The 25,510-nt window shown below is 38.1% G+C and overlaps 1 protein-coding gene across 1 annotated transcript in view; it reads right to left on the minus strand.

Annotated features, from left to right (window-relative positions):
* The window catches only part of RIT2 (Ras like without CAAX 2), a 176,790-nt gene that overhangs the window by 63,323 nt on the left and 87,957 nt on the right, over nt 1-25,510 (minus strand). Inside the window, exon 4 of the mRNA XM_054283368.1 lies at nt 22,653-22,844. Coding sequence (XP_054139343.1) covers nt 22,653-22,844 — 192 coding nt within the window. The remainder of the gene's footprint in view (nt 1-22,652; nt 22,845-25,510) is intronic.

A 25,510-nucleotide genomic window follows, 5' to 3' on the forward strand; every position in this document is an offset into this window, starting at 1 on the left:
TGAGTTAGTCATCTTGACCCCATTTTCTCTTTATCAGTGAAAGGAAATCAGCATTCCCACATATGGCTCACCCAGAGATACTCTTTAGAGTGCCATTCATCCTACTGTAGAGCTCCACATTTTAGATTTCCAAAGATAGCAGAGATTTTTCCCAACCCTAATGATGTTAAGGGTTGTGAATTTAAGATCTGACCCTGTGAGCAGAGTATAAGGGCTATGTCTGATCAGACAGACATCAGCTTTCTTCTATATACTGCCAGACACAGATATTCAGGGAGGAATAAAGATTCTTCTGAAATCTAAATGCAGATGTGAACAGACCAGGGCACGGCATTGTATAAATGTAATTATGCAAAACTCAGACAAGAGCTTTTGTCTGGATATCTTGCAACCAGCCAAAGTCAGCTCTGTTTGTTTGAAATCACAGTTTTCTATGGTATCTTAATTTGTTAGAATTCAAAATGAGAGAGGGGAAATCCTTGCTAATCATAATTTAGAAAATGGTAGAAATTCCATTGCTTGATGCATACATAAATAAATACATTACTCTTGCTGAATACATTACTCTAGCCTTACACATTTTGAATTCTCTTAAATATGTATAAAACAGAGGTTTGTGAGAGAGAGAAGCCAGACCTAGACCTCTTTTGTTGAAAAAGCGAAGATCTTCTGTGCTGTGATAAAACCAAATGGCTCTTTCCTACCAATTTCCTGATGTAATCTCTCAAATATTAATATCACTAACTTGAATTGAGTTTTATGTGACAAACTGCTGGTTTTACTGAGATGAAAAGCCTTTCATCTGCAATATAGACTGCAGGATTTTCTTTATACTTTTCTTTTGTTTTCATTTTAAATGATTTGAAAATTGACTCTCCTTCTGGAGAAGGGCTATATTCCTCTGAGCCTTTGTTAAACAGGATGTACCTATAGGTCTAATGGAGTCTCTTCTAAGGTAATTGCAAAGCAATGAAACTGTGTAGCCAATGTTATTAGTTATTAATAATCACTTTCTAAATTCTATTTCTGCTGTCCTAAAAAGAATAGTCCCTCAGAATCTGCATATTACTGGGCCAGAGACACATAGATCTCAATAGCTGTCCTTAAAGTATGAATATTGATGCTGTCTGCTCTGTGTTAATCAACAAGACATAACTGTGAAGGAAACTTGGAAAGAGGGAAGTGAAGACAGAAGTGAAAATCCTTTCTGCAAGTTTTTTTCATCATTTTAGTTTGTTACCAGTCTGCGATAGAGAATGAAAATAAAATTACTGCATGCAACAGAAATTACATCTTCTTTACAAATATTTTGATACACACATAGTTTAATTACTGCTAAAAAAAGGAAGCTTTCAGAACCACTAAAAGTGTGCAAAGTATAGGCATAGACCTGCTTAGTATTCAATGCAGTGTCCCAAAGCACACAGTGATTACTATAGTTTACTAGAGATTACTGTTTACTACACTTTAGTGTAACAACAAAGATCTTTACCATTCTAGGGTGTTAAGCTTGAAAACAGAGGAGGGAAAGATGATTTGACATCAGAATTCTGAGATCCTGTTGTCAGCTTCACTAGCCTTTTTGAAACATAACCACAATCATTCTGGTTATGAGGGGCTCTGAGAACCTTCCTCATGGTACCACCTGCACACTGAAAATCTGAAAATGAAGTGGATGCAAGCAGACTCAGATGCTAAAATCTAACACTGATTTTATACTCTTTACAGAGCTTGAGAACTTAAAAAACTGATTAAAACATTGGGGTTGCTATATTCCTCTTTAGAATATTGTTTTATCTGTAAGATACCCTTGACATCCTGACACGAGGTGTTCTTCTTTTCACAAAGGAAATAGCACCAGCTCTGTGGCCTTGCTTGATGATCTCTGGACAGTGGTTGATGCTGGTTGTTGTCAGACATGATCCAGGGCCTGTTTTTAGAGCTCTTACTTCTGTCTTCTTCTCGCATGTGTCTCTTCAGCACAGACTCATCTGCAGATCTGGACCCTACTCACCTGAGCTGGATGGTGCAGGACTACCTATTGCTAGTCTACTGGATTTGGCTGGGGTAGAGCTAGATTTTTCCTAGGAGCTGTGTTTTGGGTTTGTGCTGAGCAGAGGGTGGATGGCACAGAGCTGTTTCTGTCATTGCTGGGCAGGGCCTGCACAGAGCCAAGGCCTTTGCTGCTTTTTGCACTGCCAGGCTGGGGAGGGGATGGGGGTGACCGAGAGTTTGGGAGGTGACACAGCCAGGACAGGTGACCCAAAAGGGATGTTCCAGACCATGTGGCATCATGCTCAGTGTGTAAAGGGAGGGAAAGGAGGAGGAAGGGGGAATGGTTGGAGTGATGGTGATTGCTTACCCAAGCCACTGTTACATGTGGTGGGTTCTGGCTCTCTGGAGGTGACTGAACACCCACCTGCCCATGGCAAGCAGGGAATTAATTCCCCTTTTTGCTCTGCTGTTGTGCAAGGCTTTTTCTTTTGCTATTAAACTGTCTTTATCTCAACCCATGTGTTTTCCATCTTTTACCCTTCCAATTTTTTCCCTGCTCCTGCTGGTTGGGCAGGAGCAAGAGGTTGTGGAGGGCTTGGGGTTTGGATGGGGTTAAACTACAACAGTTGTCTAAACCTCAGCCTTGTGATAAAGTGCAGCTCCTCACTACTGATTCCTGGTGTTCCTGTCTTTGCAGAGCATCCAGCCCTTGCAGCTGTCTAGCAGTAACTAGCCCAGTGCTGATTTTTACACTGAAGTCACTGATGTATGTAATGATCTTTCATTTACTTCAATAACAAGAATTCGTTCATGGGTGAGTACTTTCCTTGCGTGTAGAAAACTTATTACCTGAATTCTCATCAGCTTAGAAAATGAGGGGAATTGGCTCATCATCTCCAATGTAAGGCTTCTCAAAATGAGAAAGGAGTCTAGCAGGACAGCATCTCCCCAGGTCCCAGCAGTGGGGACATGCCTGTCTGCTCCTGCTTCAGCTCCTGCTTATGGGCCTCTTACTGGGGAAATAAAAAGAAGCAGAACCAGAAGCTTGTGGGTGATGCAATCCATTAAGCAGCAAGAATTGTAAATTACGATGAGCCAGTATTCTTTGCAGTAGTCTTTTGGAGCAAATTGATGAATAATCTCTAAAATAAAGTGTATTCTTATCTTGTGAATTATAAAAAGATTCATGCAAGGAAAAGCATGTTCCGTGATCAATCACAATGAGAAACAGGGATAAATTTGCTGAAAATTATACTGTTGATAAAAACTGTTATGAGAGAATGTTATTTGTTATGAAATTCTTTGTAAGGTAAATTTGCATACAGCTGAAGCAACAATTAAAATAGACAAGGTCTGTTAATTGCTGGGGGTAGGGCTGGGATCTTTGCAGAATTCTTCTTTTAGGTACCATTTCCTTTGGGCCAAAATTCACCAAGTCAAAGTGTTTTGTTAGCTAAACCCATATACTTTGTAGAACATAATTTTTTTCCCAAATATCAGTCCCCCTTAACAGCTAATAACACCAAAAAGAGAGTCAGTGCAGACAGATATTCACTACACAGCAAGGAATTATCTTTACATAGGACAGATGATTATATGATTGCACAGAAGAGAACAGAATTTGTTGCTCCCGTTAAACAGTGATGGACTGGGTGAAAAGATCAAATTTAGACAATTGAATCACAGATTTTTTAGGTTTGGCAGATGAGGGGAGTCCTACACAGTGAGGGTATACTTCTAACAATACCTTTTATGCTGATATTGATGTACTACTGCAGCAAACTCCGACTCTTTCCCCACCATCTTTTCTGTACGACTGGAAATTTTCCTGAACTTCTCAATTAAGAATAAGATTGAATTCAAGCAGCTTGTGCATGAAGTGAATTTTCACTCAGGACTAGTGTCCAATTTGTGCTCAGACTATAACTATATCCATCTACTGCTTCTCTCTGGTAATTAGTAGTTTTATAGACATCATTTTTACAGTCATGTTCTTGCATTATGAGATACGTGGAATACAAATTTGCTTAACATTACTTACACCATAAAAACCAGAATAAATGCAGGGAGCTAGTGTCACTGCTCCTCACAATCCAGCACATTTTACATTTCCATTTAGAAGAAAATTCTAACTGCTTCTTCAAGGGATATTTTATTATGGAAAAACAAATGGCAATATCACTTCAATGACAATGCATCAGCTAATATTCATCTATACTAAAACAACTCCAGCCCAAATAATTTTGGTTTCAGACAATCGACTCTGTACTATTAGCCATAGGATAATTAGAATACAACCAATCTTAGTATTATAATTACTTGCAGTTTAATTCTCACATTGACCTGATATTGCACACCACTATGGCTCATTACACTTGTTTTATTAACGCAGTGTACCAAAATTATGTTAAGATTCTTGCTAGCTACAACACAATCTTCTGGTTCACCCACACACAAAATAGCCTCTATTAAAGGTGAAATAATAATAATAAAAATATTGCAGTAAAACGTAAATGCTTAGTTACATTCTGATTTCCAACAGTCATAACAATTTACATAATTGCTCAGACATTTTTTGCTGAATATTCCTACCCATTCTATTTTGCTTAGAAAATTATATTTATCTATGCTTCTCCAACATTCAAAGACACTTTTTTGTATGACAGCAGGAATTGAAATAAAATGAGTTCATAAAATCAGTGATGCCAATGTATTGCCCTCAATATTTTGCTATAATGGTTATCAAAACTGCATTAATCTCTCTTATTGAAAACTATTTATACATCCCTAATCATCATTAAAATGTTATTTTGTATTCAGAACAACATATTAATCTTCTTTTCTATTAAAAAGAAATAATCTGATTTTTTTCACAGGGTTTGCCCCTTAATGATGCTTCTGTGAAGAAAAACAAGACAAAGCTTAAAGATAAAGAATTAGCAGAAGAAATGAAAGGGAGAAACTAGAAACTGTTAATAGAAATTGCAGGCAAGGTTTATCAGTCTCCACATTAATGGTCTATTGTTGCTGAAGGCTCTTTTAGAATATCTTTTTCAGTGAAAGACACAGAGATATTTACTGATTCTCAGAATTGATTAGCAGGCAGGCTGCAAAAACAAAACCTGCAGATCTGTCATGGAAAAAGCCACACTACCCACAAGTCTGAGTAAAACAGGAGTGAGGCAACAGCTGTATTAAACTCAAAAGCTATTAAAATTCAAAGTTATTAGATTAAACTGATTTTTTTAGGCTCAAGTCATTAATCTTGGTCGAGAGTTCCAGTCTTTACTTCAAGAATCTGAGCAAAGAATAATGAGACATGGTATATTTTCATACATGACAATACATCCCGTGAATACCTGAAGTTGTTTAGTATGACTGGCAACTTCAGAAATTCATATGGGATTTTAAAAAACACTGAGATATATATATATATATATATTTGGAATTTTCCTGATAAAAAGTTTACAAGATGGCAAATATTAGGAAAACAAACGGCATAAAGAAAGAGGCAGTTAGAGTAGAACACAAGTTTCAAATTTGCCTGAATTATTAATATTGATCCAGTAGAAGTAGTCTGCTTTTACAGATGAAGCATTTTATACCAAGATAATGACTACAATCATAGAGACTCTTCCTGAACAATTGAATGTAAAGGTGGTGTTTACAGCTTTGGGAAATGAGAACAAAATGGCAATTTCCAACCATCTCTAATGTGTCTCTGCAGTCAAAAGTTCAGCTCAAAGGCAACCAAACATTTGAGTCTTAATTTGGCAGCTTTAATTTGCCCTCATCCAATGTGCGTTATGATGCTGAAAATTCAGTTCTAGTCATCTTTTCATAATTCTTCCTGACTGAAGGAGCAACAAAGTTGTAGCAAACAAGTAGAATAACTTCTGCCTTAAAGATGTCAGGGACTGTAAGGTTAATTTCATTCTGAGCCCCTGCCATGGGCAGGGATACTTTTCACTATCCCAGGTTGCTCCAAGTCCTGTCCCACCTGGCCTGGGACACTTCCAGGGATAGGGCAGCCACAGCTCCTCTGGGCTACCTGTGCCAGGTCTTTACCACCCTCACAGGGAAAAATTTCTTCCTTATACCTATTCTGAACTTCCCCTTTTTTCACTTTAAAGCCACTCCCCTTTGTCATGCCGTTCCATTAGGCACTTGAGGGGGCTCTAAGGTCTCTCTGGATCTTCTCCTCTCCAGGCTGAACATCCCCAGCTCCCCCAGGCTCTCTCCAGAGGAGAGGTCCCTCAGCCCTGGAAGCACCTCTGTGGCCTCCTTGGGACTTGCTCCAGGAGCTCCTCAACCTTCCCCAGAGCAGGATGCAGCCCTGCAGGTCCATGTGGTCCCTGGGGACCCAGAGCAGGATGCAGCCCTGCAGGTCCATGTGGTCCCTGGGGACCCAGAGCAGGATGCAGCCCTGCAGGTCCATGTGGTCCCTGGGGATCCAGAGCAGGATGCAGCCCTGCAGGTCCATGTGGTCCCTGGGGACCCAGAACAGGATGCAGCCCTGCAGGTGGGGCCTCACAGGGAGGAGCAGAGGGGCAGAATCCCTCCCCACCTGGTGGGACCTGGTGGCCACGCTTCTTCTGATGCAGCCCTGGACACAGCTGGGGCTTTCTGGGCTGCCACTGCCATGGCTGGGCCACGTGGAGCTTCTCACCAACACCCCAAGTCCCTCTCCCCAGATTTGCTCTCAAGCCATTCTTTGCCCAGCCTCTACTTGTGATTGGGATGGCCCTGACCCACCTGCAAGACCTGGAACTTTACAATTTTCAGAGAGTCTCACCTCTCCAGCCTCTCCAGGTCCCTCTGGGTGGCATCCCTTGCCTCCAGCATGTGGCTGCAACACAGCTTGTTGTCATCACCAAGATTACTGAGGGTGCTTTTCATTGCACTGCCCATGTCACTGACAAAGAACTTATCCAGACTCCTCATCCTAGGACAAAATTTAATGTGACACAAACACGTTAGGAAATAAGTTTGATTTTTTTATTCCCAGCATGTCAGATAACTGGGATAATAGCTCTGTCCATGCACCTAGAGTTTTCCCTACACGGCTGTAAAGATCTCAGCTCTGTGTTACACAAAGCAAACACTTTAATGTTGCTCTATATTAGCCCTTAGATTCCAATTTGTCCCTCACTATCTCAGACAAATGGGATCAACACAGATCCTTTGCTTTCTATTTGACTAGTCTTAATTATGTATTTTCTGTCATTCAGCTTTATGGCTGTGTAATAAAAGACAGGTTTAATGGGCCAGTAGTCCAGGATGGGAAATCATCCAGCTAGTGAAGCATTGAGGACATCAAATTAGTGGCACTGCTGATCAGTTTTTTCCCCAGCCTGACATCTGTTTGTAAGCACTCATAGCCAAAATTGTTTTGAAAGGCAATGTCAGCCTTAGGCTTTGGAGCTTGCATCAGTGAATCTCTCCAACCCTTACTACTGGTTATTTTCTGCTTTGAAATTAGACAATGCATATAATCATGCATGAGGGAGACAACGTTATCTGATGTTTGATCTTAGGAGCAGAAGTCAGGGTTCCTGGGATGTCTCTAAAACTGTTCCTGATTCTTGTCTTATGTGTGCATTTAAAATGTACTTTAGCTTAGAGAACACAGATGTAAGAAAGGTTTCTGGAAATCTTTACTTTTAATTGAATTGGCTTTGTTATCTAATGACTTTTTTATTTTCCTTGCCAGAAATTATTCTAATAAATATGACTAGTGCTAACAATCTCCCTGAACTTAGAAAAGTGAAAGAGTATTAAAAGATTCATAGACTTTTGAAAAGGGAGAACTCTTGGGAGCAGTGTTCTGGACTGTTTTATAGTGCAGACTGAACATCTGCTTCCAGGCTAACATTTGCTTGGAAAATAGAGTACCTCAGAAATAGAGACAAGACAAAAAACCAGAGAGAATCCCAGAGGAGACCCATACCAACCATCGTTAGCAGTAATTATCATATAATATCAATGATTATATAATAATCATACGATCATAATATAACTACAGTGATTACTCTATATTAACACTGTGTTAATACTGCTGTACACATTAATGTATTATATATGAGCCCATGGAAATGTAAATACTTATGTAAATGAATGTTTTCATGAGACTTCTGTGTGTTTGCCCTCTCAAATTCAGTTGTTATGGTTCATTTTATGTACGTGTTGTAGCAGAACAGCCGTGACACTGAATAAATTAGACCACAGCTCTGTCTTGTCCCTCCATGCTATCATCAACAGCAGCAACTTGCTCAGAGAGAGGACATGAAAATAGATGAAACATATAAAATACTACTGCTGTCTCCTTGCATTTTTGGGGAATCTAAGGCTCAGGCACTTCCTGAATTAGGAATGACATATTTCCCTTTAAAACTCCTTGCATAAATGGTTGAATTGCTTTTTTTAACCCATTAAAAAGTCCTACAGCTATGAGTTTGTGATTCCTACAGCTATGAGTTATATAGTTTAGTTGTGCACTCTGTAGCAAAGCATTTTCATTTTTTAACATATAATATGCTTAATCAATTAATTCTCCCCCAATGTTGTATTCTTAAGAACAATGTATACTCTTTTCATTAAAAATATTGAGAATTAATCTTAAACTTCTAAATATATTGAAAATTGTTCTTAAACCTCATCATGTTTAACTGTCATTTTTACCATCCAAAATAGAGTTAAATACTAACCAAAAGAGTCAAATAGAAAGTCTAACACCTTTTTCTACAGACATTGATGGTTCTATTTCAAAAGGAATATTTCTATCCACCTGGACTTAAAAAGGTAATAACTTTTCATTTTTTACCATTTATTCCTATCATGGTTAGTTCTTCTTTTTGATATTTAGTAACATGTGATATATTTCCCTTCAATTTTGGTTTTTATTTCAATTCATATAAAACTCTTTAGAAGTTTATGAAACCTATGGCCATAATCTTGTTCCTTGTATGCCTGTTGACTTAATTTGTCAGGCACAAGTTGCCTTTCTGAAAGCCAGTACAAGTTCTGCCTGTGAAATTATATTTATTCACATATTTGTTATTCCTATTTATTCATGTCTATTGATGTATTTGTTATTCCTACTATTTCTTGTAGTAGGTATGAATTTGCTCAGTAGAACTCAGATTTACTGGTCTGCAGGTCCCTGGACTCTTCTGCACGTGCCATCTTCCATTTCCCTGTTGCTGATTCCGTTTTAAGCACAGTTAATAGTTCAGCAATTTTATACTTGAACTCTTTTGGAACTCTTGGGTGAATACCATCTGTTCCTGATGATTTGTTAGCAGATATATCATCAGTTACTTGTAAAACCTCTCCTTTCTAGCATTTTTATAAGCTGCCCAAGTATTGAATTTAGAAAGCCTACTAAAGAACCATCAAAAGTAAAGTCCTAATTCCAAATTTTGGGAAGCTCATGTTCTGACTGCAGATCTTTATACCAATTACTTCTACCTTGATATAAATAATGAATTAAACTTTATTTCATTACACCATTTTTTAGTATCAAGTACCCACATTTCTGTCATTCGAAGTCACCTCAGCATTCTCTGTCTTTCCTGTGATTGTTCAGAATAAAATACCACAAAATCCTGTCATTTAGGTGCATTATTCATCAAGATAAAACCACAGATATTGAAGCAGGTAAAGGCAGAACATTAAGGTCTGACTTTGCTCAGACTGTAGAATTTCAATGAGAAGCAGACACAGGAGGGAAAGGGATATAATATAGGCACTTTTGATACTTCCATCACTATAGAAAAGTGGAGATAACCTAAATTATCCATTTTCAATCACTACCTAGACAAATAAAACCGTGCATTGAAGAAGCTGAAGGCTTAATACATTTAAGTGGATAATGGCCTTATGGGGTTTCTGAGTAACAGCTCAGTACTTAATTTCAGGTATTAGGGTAGGTTTTTTCATTACATTTTATTCATTGCATTGAGTTAATTTTCTGTGTAAATACCACATTTTTTTACAGAAATATTTTCTGCTGGAGATTTCAATACTATGAAAGTTTGCTGTTTCTTTATATTTTTAATTTTTGAAGGAAATGAGGAACACTTCTGAAGAAGAGCAGACTATCTAGTCACAAGGTTAAGGAATTTGCTGATTATAAAAATAAAGATTTCTGCACTACTGTGTAATTTTGGCATAACAACAAGCCTTTAACTTTATTGCACAAGTAGAATGAAACAGATTCCCATTGGAACTATTCCATTGTTTTTATGAGGGTTTTTTTTCATTAATTGTCTTCAGTTTCCCACATGGCCTTTTTACCTGTGCTCCATAAAAACCAATTTCTCTTTTACAGACGTTCCATATTGAAAATGTCAGGCAATCGGGACAAATATAAAATTATTTTTTATATTATAGGGCTTTAAAATTAGTCAAAGCAGTATTTTGTGTGTGTGTGAGGTAAATTTAAATGAAATAAAAGTTGCCAGGTTGACAGCAGTGGAAAGTATGTCAGTCTCTCTGTTCACAGAACAATGGTACAAACAGTGGGAGATTCTCCAGCAAGTTCTGAAAAATTAATTGTGCCTTAGATAGGCATATTTTGGCATAAAGAAAAATTCAGCTATTATTAATGTGGATTTCTTCACTCCTGTTACTAAGAATGTCAGGAAAGATTTTCAGAACAGAGTAAAAAGGCACTTATACCATTATGTCCCATCTAGCCATGGCTTTGCGCTCCAGATTCCACAGTGAGTGAAGAACAAGTAACACTGAATACAAGAAAATTCTTCCCCAGAAATTTAGTAAGCTCAACGAAGATTTTTTAGTTTAGGAAATATCCTTACACAAAATTATCTTACACAAAAATTCCCTCCTAACAAAACAAAGGACTGAGGTGTATGCTTTAAACAAAGAAAAGCAATAATTAATGAATTGCTAGGTATAAACCTATGAAATATTCTTTCTCTTCACAAATAATTATCAAATAAGGTTAAAACCCCAGCAAGAACAAAGATATTTGACAGTGAAATACTCTCTTTCTCAAAATACAGAAATACACTAACATGAAATTTTTTAAATTGTTATATTACACTTGGACACTCCAGAATTTTTGCAGATGTCACTATGTCTGAAGTGCTGATTGTTTCCCAAAGGGCTTTCAGGCTTCAGTGCCACTGATCACCAAGGGTTACTGACCCATCTATGATCTTTTTAACTCTACCATTTTTTTGTTTCTTTGTTTGTTTTGGATTTCCTTTTTTCTTCATTCTGGTTTTGTTTCAGTGTTTTGTTTTGGTTTTGGTGGGTTTTTTTTGGTGTTTTGGTGGGGGCTTGTTTGTTTCCTGGCAGATCTCAGGGATTCTCAGCATTGCAGATCCTCCAAATAAAATCAAACAATTCTCAAGGTCTAACTCCCTCCTGGTTTTGAGAGCATTATAATTTTGAAAAGGTTACCTGCCATTGCCAGTCATCTTGTAGTCACAGGCAATCATCAGTGAAAACATCTGACTCACTTCAGATAAGATAGAAAATGGGGTGTAAAGGGAATACAGCTTCTCCATGAGCAGCATTTTTCCAGTGGATGGCACTGGGAAATGAGCCACATGGGTCTGTACCCCAGTTCAAGCCAGAGGCCACAGGGCTGGAGAGTGCTCAAAGTGCTCCTTTCACTCCAATGAAAACATAAATCATCTCCACTTTCACCCTCCTCTGCTTCTATTTCCTTCTTTGACCACACAAAACACACAAACACCTTCAACCTCCCCCTGACCTCTAACAAATAACTGATTCATAAAAACAATTACGAAAAAAGGTATGTATTTTTTAAATTAAGTCGAGCAAATCCACACAGTTTTCCTCATACAAGAATAAAGAGAGAAAGAGAGCAAAAGAGATCAGAGGGATGCCACCTGACTCCCACATTCCTGCATCAATTCAGAATGAAGTGAAAATGCCTGGATTGCCCTGAGGATTTGAGCATTCCTCTCAGTCTGACCACCTGCACTCAGAATAATCCTGGGGTCTGGCTTCAGTGGAAAATACTCCAGGACTTGGTGAGAGTAGCTGGTGTGGGGTTTAAATTCGTTGCTAGGAAGGTTTCAAACAATGATAGGAAGGTCACAAGGTTTAGTCTGCTGTTTAGGTAGCCCCAGACACAGCACATCTGACATAATATCACTCTGATTTTAGAACAGTCTGGGTGGAAAACCCAACAAAACCACACCTCATGCTTCCTCAGGTTATAAAATCCAAGAAACCGTAAGATGTAGAAATGAATGGAATCTAGGGAACCAAGGCAAATTTTACTTTTTTTAACCAAGACATTACATTAGTCACATCATTATGTTAGTCCCCACCACCTCAGAGAAAATGCAAAGTGAATTCAAAATTTCAGTGCTGAACTATTTATGACCGGAATACCCCAGGGGTGGCCCGTGGTGTTGATGAATATCCTGTACTGAGCGCAATGTTGGTGTTAAATTATGGTGTTAAAACACACAGACAGACACAATCACACAGAAAACTGCATATGTGTGTCAGGGCTTGTACCAGATGACTAAAAAATATTGATAAGACATGTTTTTCTCCTTATTAACATTTTTAATTGTAGTCAGTGGGAAAAATGGCATAGATAGAAACAGAGAGAAAGGACATTTCCTGGGTGACAGAGGAAATAAATACACTAATGGTAAATGGGAGATCCATCCTTTTCTTGTTTTAGAAGCAATACTCATCAGAAGAAGGTGGATGAAGAAGCTGAGATGTATCAAATCCAATACAGATTAATTTCAAATAAACAATACACCATACCCAAATACCCAGACAGTCTCTGGGGTTCTTATACACAAAAATATCTGATTAGTAATGTAAATGACTAACAGTGAATCCAAAATTTTGATGTTTTGTAGACATTTAACATCTTGAGTTTCAAGTTCAATGATGTGCTTTAATGTAATTTAAAATAGGTGATTTCCTGGATCTTCTTGAAATAACTATGTTATATCAAACAATTTACTCAGAGGTTTTGAAGCTGCCATTTTTCCACTGATTTTATATAGTAAAATTTGGTTACTGTGGATGACATATTAAAACATGTTTTACCCTTAATTTACTTTTTTATACTGTGTTTTTGGGAGGCAGAGGGATAAGGGACTTTTTTTTTAATTTTTGTTTTCATGACTGCACAACTTAAACAATGTCACACTGTGTTAAACTAAAGTTGCTATTCTTAGATATGCAAGTTGTTAGATATGATTAAAAACAAATCTCTCTAACTTCCTAACTCATCTGGGAAAAAAAAAAAAGTGAGTCATTAAGATGATAATACAAGCAAATCTTGAAAAATCAAAGATGATTAAACTGATTAATCTTCATTTCTTTAAATGCTAGGTCATGCTCTTATTATTAATAATACCATAATGAGCTGTAATTAAATTCTGGCAAAGTTTCTACTTTCAAGTAGTTTGACCTCCTACTGCAAAAAACACATAGGAAGCTATCCTCGTTCCCAGAAATTCACATTTTTTGTACAAACAACCCACTTTTTTGCCTTTCTATATTAATATGCTACTTTGCAAGGGTACTTTTATTCTTACAAACTTGCTCTTTACTGTCTCACTTTCAGGACAGCATCTTCACTAAAGTACAGATTAAACTGAAAAAAACCTTGCATTAGTTCCACCCTAATTAGGCATATGCTCAAACAATTTCTTGAACGGGAACTGTGCTAAACATGTAAAGGTTGGGCTGAAACCTTGATTTGGCTGCTGTAAAAACAGCAACAAGTAGGTAAAGATTGGATCCTTTAAATGTGCGCCCCAGTGGGGAAAATGACAAGATAAATTCTGAAGTTGTGTTTCTTCCAGCCTGAAGAGTGGAGGGGCAGAGCTGTGTCCCAGCCTGCTCTGCCTGCTGTGGTGTGCTCCCGGGATTTTGTTTATTCAAAAATCAAAGAAAAGATGAGTGCATGGTTCAGAAGTGCAGTCTGTAGTTAGCAGCAGCAATGACAGAATGAATCAGTAAGTTTGGACTGATTCTTCCTCCTCTGTGCTAACAACAGGTTGATGCCTGGCTGAGTATACGCTGCTCAAGAGCAAGATTCACAGGGAAATGAAGGCTTTGGCAAATACATGGAAGATTATTAAAATGTCATTTTGCACTCAGCCCTGGAGCAGGGAAAGAAGTGGAGTGAGAGCCACCTGCAGCTCTTTCCTTACACCTTCCTATGCTGGTGAAAAATGAGCTATGGGAATCTTCCAGGGATGATGAGCTTTCTCCAAAGTTTTCTTTTGTCCTGGTTTTATCTAGGATAGAGATAATTTTCTTTTTAGTAGCAGGCAGAGTGCTACGTTTTGGATCTAGAATGAGAATAATGTTGACAACACAGTGAAATTTGGTTGTTGCTCTGCAATGCTCACTGCAGGCAAGGGCTTTTTAATATACAATGTTCTGCCCATGGGCAGGTGCACAAAAAATAAAGGGAAAGCATGGCCAGGAGAGCTGCCCCAAACTGGCCAAAGGGGTACTCCATACCATGGAATGACCTGCCCAGGACATAAACTGAGGGGATTTGGCCAGGAGCTGCCTATTTCTGTTTAGGGGCACACTGAACATCAATCAGTGGCTGGTGAACATCACTTGTTTCTCTTGATCTTTGTTCCTCCCTCTCTCTCCTTTTCATTATTATTATAATCATTAATATAATTTTAAAAGCTTGGTTTTTTTTTTAATTATTAAAGTGTCTACTTTTTTTTTTTACTTTCAAATTTTCCTCCCCACCAGCAGCAGAGGGGAATGAGTGAGTGGCTGAATGTTGGAGTTAAACCACAACAAATATCCAGCACAGGCATCTGTACAGGCTCCTGATTGAACACTAGACACCCAACAAATGATGCCGCTGTGTTGTCCCTTGCAAGCTGTGCTTCTCTGTGTGGTCATTGTGAAACCAACATCTTTCCCTCTGAGGGATTCTAAGGAAAGCTGCAGCACTCTGAATTTGCTTGCAATCAAGCCCAACCCTCCTCCCGCCCCAAAGGAGTTTTGTGTGGAGATTTTATAGCACGACTTGCTTGCTTTAGTTACAAAGAAAGGTCCTGCTGGCCTGAATACACATGAAAACCTTCACAAGAGTCAATCTGGTTAATGTTCAGGACAAGCAGACAAATCTCAGCCCAAGTTCACCTTGGGGAGCGGCCTCAGTCAGTAAGGCAGGAGGTGGGAGAGGCTCCCTGTACCTCCACACCTCTCCCCCAAGATGCTCTCCCACTGAAGTCACACACGGGCATGCCAGGTCAGGATTCAGCACATGGGGAGAACAAAAATCTCTGAGGTGGATGGTGAAGTTAAAGCAGGTAGAGATAAGAAGTATTGTGAGCATTCCAAAACAATATAAATTGTGCTGCTTTTAAAATCCCTAGCAGTGAAGTGACCTTGCAACACCCTCCCCTGTGTATACCCCTGGCTACACGTCCTGCTTTGTCCTGCTTCACCTACAAGCAATTAGCTGTCTTTGGTTTTATCTCTGAATATCCAGGTTTTACATTATAGACATTTTATTATCTGCAGTGCAGCTATTGTTTTGCTGTTGTTTCTTTTCCTACAGGGTAGCTTGTTATCTGCATCTTAGTCCCCTTCAAATGTCTTCTGCTCCATGGTGAAGGAATTACAGGACTTACTAAGTGGCTCACTAGAGGTTAACACAATTATAAATTGAGAAATGAGCCAACAGTTTCATTACAATTGTCTGTGTGTCTGATGGCATTTACTGCAGCCTGGGTAATGTGAAGCTGTGGTTTGGGGGAAGTTGTGGAAACATGAAAGCATTGTAATGACAGGAGGTAGGTAAACTCTGTACAAATTAATATTTGCTAAGGACTCTTGATAATGATAGAATTTCCTTACAAAAGATTACAGCTGCCAAATTTTCTACTACAACTGCATTGATGTGAAAAACTATATATTCTTTCTTTTTCTTTTTCTTTTTCTTTTTCTTTTTCTTTTTCTTTTTCTTTTTTTTCTTTTTCTTTTTCTCTCTCTCTCTCTTTCTCTCTTTCTCTCTCTCTCTCTCTCTCTCTCTCTCTTTCTCTCTTTTTATCATTATTTCTTTCTTTCTTTCTCAGAAGGAAAAATGCTATAAAGATTCTTTTTAAAAATCTGTATGAGAAAGACTACTTAGGACAATGACCAGCGTAAAAGAAATGTTGAAAAATCAAAACCAATTAAAAGTAAATAGAAGTTAGAGTCGTAGAAGAACTTTACAGAATCCAGATAGGCATTTTGATAATGCAAGAAAGTGATTATTCAAAGGTCTGACAGTTTTCTAGGATTATAAAACACCATGACAACTTCAGTAGTTTTAATTCCAAATATTCAGACAACTGTCATAGCTCCATCAAAACAGAAAAAATTGCTTATATTGTACAGACTTTGAAGCTCAAACAAAGAATATGATGTGATATCATGTGAGAAGGAAATATGTAGGAAAGTGCATGTAACTGATGACGGCAGCTCCTTACAAATGCAATTGATTTTCATCAGACACTGATGGAAAATGGAACTACATGAACATCCATGGGAAGTGAATGATCAAATTGAATAAAAATGGATGAAAGAATGAATTAAAAAATAAATAAAAAAAATCAAAAGAGAACCCTAGAATCATTGAAGCTGGAAAAGCCCTCTAAGGCCATTGATCCAACCATTCCCTCATCCCTGCCAAGGCCACTGCTGCCCCACGTCCCAAGTGCCACATCCACAGAGGTTTGAAATCCGTCCAGGGATATTCTCCTCAGGATTTTTCCTACTAAACTTCCATTATGGTTTTGTAGTTGTTGTCTAGGATTTTGTTTATTCAAAAATCAAAGAAAAAATGAGTGTACGGTTCAGAAGTACAGTCTGTAGTTAGCAGCAGCAATAACGGAATGAATCAGTAGGTTTGGATTCTGAACTGAAAATGTGTCAGAAAGAGTTTTATAAGTTTTCATCTCACTGAAACACCACCACAAAAAGGCAAAGAAGATGGCTGTCTGAGCCTCCCTCTGCTGTCAGCAGCAAGACAGATTTCTTCCCAGGCAGATACATCTCATTTTATGGGACACTTCTATGATATGTGATAAATCCTGCTTTTCTGCATGGATTTTATAGAGAGTCTAGCCAAGTCATTTAATCTCACAATTTAAAATGTCTGTAATTAACACAACTGTATACTATTCATTGTTAATAAGCAGCAAAAAATGCATTTCCCTTGACTTGCAGTTCAAGTTCAGAAGGAAAATTGAAACCATTCATTCGTTGTGTAGGACATTGGTCTGAATAATGGGAAACAAGAATCTTTCTTCAGTACAGACACTTCTACCTACCTTACACTTAATATTTTCAAGAGAAAGTGGAACTGCTGGTGTTGAAGTACAGTTACAAATTTCAAAGGAATTTTAATCCCAAAAGAAAGCGAATTCATCCTGATGCTAAGGTAAGAAATTCGTAATACTACAAATTCATGATTCATAATATGAGTAAGGGAGCATCTAGTAAACAGTGTTTCATAGTCATGCACTGAAAAATAAAAATAAAAGGAAAATATAATATCATATTCTTGAAGTATTTTCAGTGTCTCAACCAGGCACCAGAAGGTACAAACTGACAATTTTTTGATATATATACCAAAAAGTTAGTCACGCAGAAGAAACCAAACCGAAACAAGTTTTTAAGAAAATAAAGCTAAACAAAAACAAAGCAAAGCAAAACAAAACAAAAACTTTTGTCTGTCTCAGACTCAACTGGTATTTCAAGGTTTGAGAAGCGTGAAAATAGAGCAACTGTCAAAATGAAAACCTAAAAGTTGACATTCACATTGTCTGATAACCAGTCGCCCTGTCTAGAGCAAAATACAGAGTAAAGTCTCATTGAAGTGAGAATATTCAGCTGGTTCTGATCACAAAATCTCACTGTAATCCTGGTTTGAAAATTATTTTCTGGTATAATAAGACTTCAGGGGAAAAAATTACAATGAAAGCTCTGTAATACATTTGCACTCCGAGTAATATATTGCTCTGTGTAAAATCATAGAGTCACAGAACCACAGAATGGTTTGGGTTGGAAGGGACCTTAAAAACACCCGTTTTCCCATTTCCCATTGGGCAGGGACACCTTCCAGTGCTCCAGGGTGCTCCAAGCCATGCCCAGCCTGGCCCTAAATACTCCCAAGGATGGGACAACCTGTGCCAGGACCTCACCACCCTCACAGGGAAGAATTTCTCCCTAACATCTGATCTAAACCTACTCTTTTTCACTTTGAACACACTCCCCTTGTTCCACCACTACACTTCTAGATGGAAAAGGCAGATCTCATGTTGATTTTTTATTTCCTGCTAAAGGAGGGGGTTGTAGAGGGAAATGCTTTCAAAGGCACTGCTGCTCTCAGATTTTTGCTTGAAACCAGTAAGATAACTTATGGGTAGAAAGGTAAACAACTGCATAATTCTTTTCAGGAGAAAAACCATACTGGCAAAACTAACAGCTTTGATGACAGGCTTCCCAGAGAGGGCAGGAGCTGGAAGAAACATGAGCTGCCCTCCTAACTTCAGAGGAAATGGACATCAGCATGTTATCCATGGACTCAACTGAGCCCACAGCTGATTCCTCTGGGGTCAAAAAAACAAATATAGGAAAAACTGCTCCATGAAGGCTGTGATATTTCTTCATGGATAGAATTTCCACAGGGGTTTTAACATCTACATTAAAAGTTCAAAACATCTTCTAGAAATAATGTTTTTCAGCTCAGACTTAAAGTACATTGTTAAAAGGAGCTGGAGTAGTTAGTTCCCCTCTGAATTTCTCAATATAATTATTATTTCGGAGTGATTAGTAGGTTAACATTTTTGTATATTTTCTAAACAACATTTCAGTAATGCCACAAGTCCTACATATTATTTTTTTATATAAAGCTGCAATTTAACATTAGTATGGCATGGGCTTGAATTGCTTTAACGTATCTTTTAAAGACGAATATGTTCTAATTAGATATTTATCTGTTACACATGTTTTAAACAGTGTGAATCAGGTGTTCATCTGGAGTAAAGAGACAAGGTGAAAGTATCATCATTACCTAAAGTGAAAGTATCAGCATTTTTGAACAGCTGGTCCTACATGTTTCTGAAAACCTGATGATAATTAAAGATATGCAAGCATACATTTACTGATCTAATGACTTTGTTGTTTGAAAACACTGAAATTAAAATGTTACCTAATAATTTAGTTCTGTATTTTTCTATCAAATAGCTATGGAATAGAATGCATGTAATAATTAAGTGTTTCTTCGAGCAATGGCTGAAAAATCAGGGAATGGACATGGATAAATGTTCCAGGCCAGGTTGGATGGGACTTGGACCAACCTGGTCTAGTGAAAGGTGCTCCTGCCCATGGCAGAGGGGTTGGAATGACATGAGCTTTGAAGTCACTTCCAATACGAACCATTCCATGATTCTGTGAATGCCCAAGCAATTCATGCCTGTTCGGAGGGGGATGGAGGGCGCCTTGCCACCACATAAACATCAAGATAATGATTTACTCTCTTTTCTATCCAGTTTTTGCACAATTTTTCCCATCTTGTTCAGAGAAAATTGAAAGTTTTTATTCTTTGGGCTGGTTAATATAACTAAAACTTGCTTTAAGAAGGAGCACAGAAAAAGCCATTTCTTGGAACATTAGAAATCACATGCACAGATAAAAACTATAATTTCACTGAAGCCATTATAAAATGAAAATATCATTTAAAAATAATAAACTCATTGGGTTATGGTTTTCAGCAGTGTTTCTCTTAAATCGCAATTTTAATTGCAGAATAATTTTTTTTCTAGTCGTCCTGTTGATAGATTTGAAGAAAGCAGCATACATCATTAACTGCGCAGTGTAGGGATTCACTTTTCAGACAACAGCTCTATCTGGCCAAGCCACTACAGCCCATCTAATTGCTGCAGAATTGTCATTAAATGCAAATGATGCTCATGAATGTTGAACTTAGTGTTATGTCCTGAAATAACATTAATAACATTACAGTTGTTTTAATGAAACTCATAGAAGAAAAATGTCATTAAACAAAGAAACAATATTATCCCTGGTGCCCTGGTCAAATTCCAACCTGGCTGATTGCATTCTGACACCTACTATTTTTCAGCTCTTTGAATTTGATGTGCTTGTGTACCTCCCTGTTTGTTCATTGATATGTTAATGCCCTACATCACCAGCTCATTGCTGCCTGTCACTCCAGAGTTAGCTGGCTGTCACTCTCCACCATCCAAATGCTTTTAATGAAGCTGCAACCACAGTGCAGGACCTTGAAGAGAACCCTTTCAATCTGCCTTCCCAGAGCTCACCCAGTTACTTAGATATTGCTTAACCTTACCAGGGAGCACAGATAAAACTTATTTCAGTGTTTGTTAAACATAGAGCACAGCCTGATGTCCCAGTTCTGAAATAATGAAACACTGGAAAGCATTAATATGTGCTTAAAGCCGGGCACAGAAGTGTCATCCCACACAGTTTAGGTCAGGAAGGTTCTCAGAGCTTCAGTTTAGGTCAGGAAGGTTGTCAGAGCAGTATCTGCTCTTCACCCACACTTAACCAGTATTTGCTTTGAACTGTGGAGTGAAATCTGAAATGGATGAAATTAAAGTGAAGATAAATTCTAGGAGCACAACTTATACACCTCAGCCCCAACTAAATAGGCAGACAACAGCCATGGAGTAGAGATAGTCAAAAATCTAAAAACAATATCCCAAAATATGGACTCCATAAAAAGTTGTTTTTCTCTACTGTTTGTTCATAATACTTGCTAATGGACACATAGTCATATTCAAAGGCTTTATTTAAAGGAGGAGATCTACTTTACACTACCTTACTAGTCTTTGACTTGAGGGTCAAGGTCTGGATTGCAGTACTTGAGAAAACCCTTCTGACACTGCCAAATGTGTTGGCATTAGTACAAGGCTTGTGGAGAAAAACATTCTGAAGGCCTAAATTCTGTTTCATTGAAAACTTTTAAAAATTTAGGGGCACAATTTGAATTTTCCTTGTTCACATATTCAGGCAGGATCATCAGTGTTGACTTCATAGAACAGTTTTGAGTGTGTTTATCACATCTCACAGGCTTAATTTATAATATTATTCCCAAAAGGCCCCCATACCCCTTAATCTAAAATGCTGCAGGTGAAATCCAATCCAGACATTCATGAGCAGTAATTTTCCTGTTTGTGAGACCAGACAAGATCACAAAGGAGCATGTAAAGGTATTTAAACCAGGCATATATTTTTATATATGTTGACAGGGATTAAAATATAAAAGTTCAACAAAATTTGAGACCAGCAAGAGATCGTGCCAAAGACTGGTGAAAGAGTCTTTGTACCAATTAGGAAATAGAGCATTGCTGAAACATCATCTAGGGGTAGCTGTAGGTAAGCAATTATATCCTGCTTTGGGGTCAAGTGAATGTCCAGTTCTCTCAGCAAAACAACTGAACCCACATCCTTCCCCAAACCCTCATCTCTCCCCTTCTGTTCTGGCATCCGTGTTTGTAGCCCCTGTTAAACTGCAGCTGTATCGTCACCACCAGGGTTTTCTCATAGCCTGATTTGGGGAGGAAGCCAATGGTCTGGAAGACACATGTGACGTTTTAAATGTACATAATCAGACCTTTAAGACTAATTTCAAGCTCACTGCTGTCTTGGATTTTCTTCAGGTACAATAAGAAGACAACCAAATGGTGAGAAGAGTGACAGGATAAGTGGAAAAGAGTTGACAGGATTGGTGAGCACAGATGCTAATGAATCAAAAGAACACCATTTTATTTAAGTGTTACATATGCCTGCACAGAAGTCAGATATTTTAAAGTCGTTCTAGTCGTAGATATTTTCTGTTCAGTACACCAAGACATTCTAATGTGATCTCTGTCTAGCTCAGCAGCACAAACAATAAAGAAGAAGTAGAAAGAGAGAAGAAACAATAAAGAGGAAGCAAAAGGAAAAAAGTGAGCAAAGATTATTAAAGACATTGAGAGAGCTACAGTCATTGACCTTGTAGTTGAAAAAATTCTGTTGCTCTTTAGGTGGTGGTAGCTGAAATCTTGTAAAAGAATCAAAGTGAATTCAAGTCTTGCATGTCCCCTTTTTACCTGAACACTCTGATAGCACAGTCACTGGATCTTCAGGCAAATGTAGTCTCTCATATTTTTCTTTTTTTTGCCTTTTTTTTTCAGTCTGAGGTTGAAAAACATTTAATCAAATTTAGCATGTTTGGGGAAAAAAACAAAGCTCCGTTTAATGGCTGGCAATGTCAAAGAAACCAAAGGTATTTTTTTACAAAGGTCCTGATTGAAGTTCTTTCTATGTTATATTCAACATATTCATATGTATATTCATAGAATATATATAAATCTTTTGACAACGGTAGTCAAAGTTTTTTCGAGTAAAACCAGAAAATTTAGATGTGATTTGCCAAGGCTGCTTCAAGTTCCCCAACATATGAATGAAAGGCACCACAAAGACTTTAATTCATTACAAATTTGTCGTTCTTTGATTAAACCTCTTCTTGCACTGATAATTCTCAGTAGCCCTGCACAACATATGCTGCAGAAACCCCTGAGGCAACCAAGCAAAGCCAAGCCAGAACCAGCAGAGAAGCCTCTTACCTGTCTGAACTCCTCGAGGTCTATTTTGTTTCCCACCAGCACCACGGGGATGTCGTAGGTGTGCCGGACACGATAAATGAGCTCCTTAAACTCAGCTGCCTCCTGAAAAGATTGGCGGTCTGTGATGGAATAGCAGATAATGAAGCCTTCTCCACCTCGCATGTACTGGTCCCTCATGGCTGTGAATTCTGCCTGCAGACCAGGAAGAACACGCTCAGTAATCTGGCAAACAAAATTATCCATCTGTAAATGACAAACTTGCAGAAAACTTCCCCACATAAATTCACATTGTTTGTATTACTCTTGTAATACAAACACTCCTTGCTGGAATTTGTGCATCCTTTCAGGTTCATCAACCCCAATAACAAGGATTTCTCTTAGGACTTTTTCTATTCTTTTCCCATCAAAGCAGCTCTGTCCTCTAAAAATATGAGCTTATTATGCAAGTGCCTGCATACAGAAAATACTATTTCATGTACTATCAGAAATTTCTTCCGTGCTGCCAGTACAAACAGGTGACTTGCCACAGAATGAATATTAACGGGTGTAGAAGAAACTATATTGCTACCTAGGAATTGGAAACAGGTACAAATTCCTTATTATGCACTCAATTCAAAAGCTCAGTAACATCAAAAAGACAACAGGTATCCGATCTGTAAAAAGTTCTACTTTTTTAAAGGGTCTCAGAAAAGATGGAGGTTTCACTTCAGTGTGTGGTAATGTCATTAAATGAGAATGAACAATTTTAAACAGTGCAAGAATTGGCCCCATTTCCTCCTCCTGCATTTTTATCATTTTATGTTTATTGTCACAGCAGTGCTTCTTGTTACTGGTATGTTTCTTTTCAGAAGCTTTTAATTACTGCCACATTGCACAAAAAATCAAGATTTAGTTTTCAAAAACTCGTCTTAGGCACTGTGGCTTGAGGATATGTTTTAAAGCCAGTATCTTTCTCAAGTTTGTTTGTTTTTCTTGATCACAGCCCAGAATAACCCAATACCATGGCAACAGTCGGTCAGGATCAGAATCCTCCTGACAGAATCAGTTCTCCAGAGATATTAAGATGCAGGAAGGTCTGATAAAAAAGGAATGCACATATCAACATTAGACCATTTCTATGAGCAGCAGCCTGCAGCATAAAATCCTGTATTTTTTACTCTATTGAGAATTTAGGATTTTTTAAAACAGTTTAGTTTACATATATATATCCTCAGCCCTTGCTGAAAATTGAAGGGAAATGGATTTCTTATGCTCTTTTAAAAGTCTCAACCTTAAATCTCTCTCAATACTTGCTCATGTTGATTGACAATACTTGCTGTGAATAGACTTTCATGTTGACCATTATCATTTATTTATGATGTATCTTTTACCCAAGGGCTTTATATATCATCCAAAACATTTCACCTGCTGCAGGAATAAGTTCATCCAACTAAGCTTCAAAATGGCAGACTAATAGGCAATTTAAGGGTAGGATTCTGCTTTGAGACTTACTCAGAATTTGAAAATCTCTGAATTATCACCCCATAGCACCCCAGGAGAGTTTATTAGCTACAAAGCTACAAGACAGAGTAGGTTAGGTCATAACGTACCCTATCCTCTGGAAAGTGGATATGCAAGCCCTGGGGCAGCTGAGCACTGAAGATATCAAACAGAAAGGATTCCACACTGTATGGTTTGGACAAGACACTGAACAGAGCTGTGTCTCTGTTCCCAGGTCTCTTCCAGACATCTACATTAGATAGCTACTAGATTAATAAATGGTGCAACAAAAAACTATGCATAACATTCAAAGCCTCCATGTTGAGAGAAGGGAGTGCTAATAATTAAACACAGTCATTAAATCCATTATCTGCCCTCAGACCCCAGGCTTTCACACTAGAACAAAGATCTCACTGCAGCCCCCATCCCATGTGACCCTGATTTTCTCCTCTTTGCATCAGTCCGTTGGTGTGACAGTGTTCACCTGGGTCCAAGGAACAGAGAAGAGAGGAGCATCTGACTCCATGTTTCAGAAGGCTTGATTTATTATTTTATGATATATATTATATTAAAACTATACTAAAAAGAATAGAAGAAAGGATTTAATCAGAAAGCTAGCTAAGAATAGAATAAGAAAGAATGAATAACAAAGGCTTGTGTCTCAGACAGAGAGTCTGAGCCAACTGACTGTGACTGGCCATTAATTAGATACAACCACATGAGACCAATCACAGATTCACCTGTTGCATTCCACAGCAGCAGATAACAATTGTTTGCATTTTGTTCCTGAGGCCTCTCAGCTTCTCAGGAGAAAAAATCCTAAGGAAAAAATTTTTCAGAAAATATAATGGCTACACCTTAGAACTCTTCTATACCATTTTTAGGAGGGTAGTATCCCTTATAGGAGGAATAGAACTAGTCCAGATTCCTTCAGGCTGAGCAGACAATGGAACCCTTCAGAGAAGTTAAATTTGTGGATTAGACTTCTGAATTTAGCTGCTGTCCACTGTCTAAGCTGTCCTTGTAAAAGCTGGTAAGCAATTCAATGCCATTAATGGATTACAGGCTGCTTTTAATGCTGGAAAATAGTTATACCATTAGTTATCTGATTAGCTATTTTTTGCAACTAATATTTATTTTTAGAGGGTTTGTACAACTGAGTGGAGCTGATAGCTAAAAGTACATGTTTTCACATGGAACCCAACGCCCAGCCCAGATGACCTGTCTCCTTGAGTTAGAAATTCCATAAATCAGCTACTGTACCACTGCATGGCAGCCCTGCACAACATTTTACAAAGAATGAGCTCTGCTTAAGTGAGGTGATCCACCTCTAGGAAGTGCTCAGAGCTTTATACACTCGTTTATGGCCATTTATGGCA

The sequence above is a fragment of the Melozone crissalis genome, unplaced genomic scaffold (genome assembly GCF_028551555.1).
Source record: "Melozone crissalis strain CALT ecotype California unplaced genomic scaffold, PUWL_Pcris_2 ptg000036l_1, whole genome shotgun sequence".
NCBI classification, from domain to species: Eukaryota; Metazoa; Chordata; class Aves; order Passeriformes; family Passerellidae; genus Melozone; species Melozone crissalis.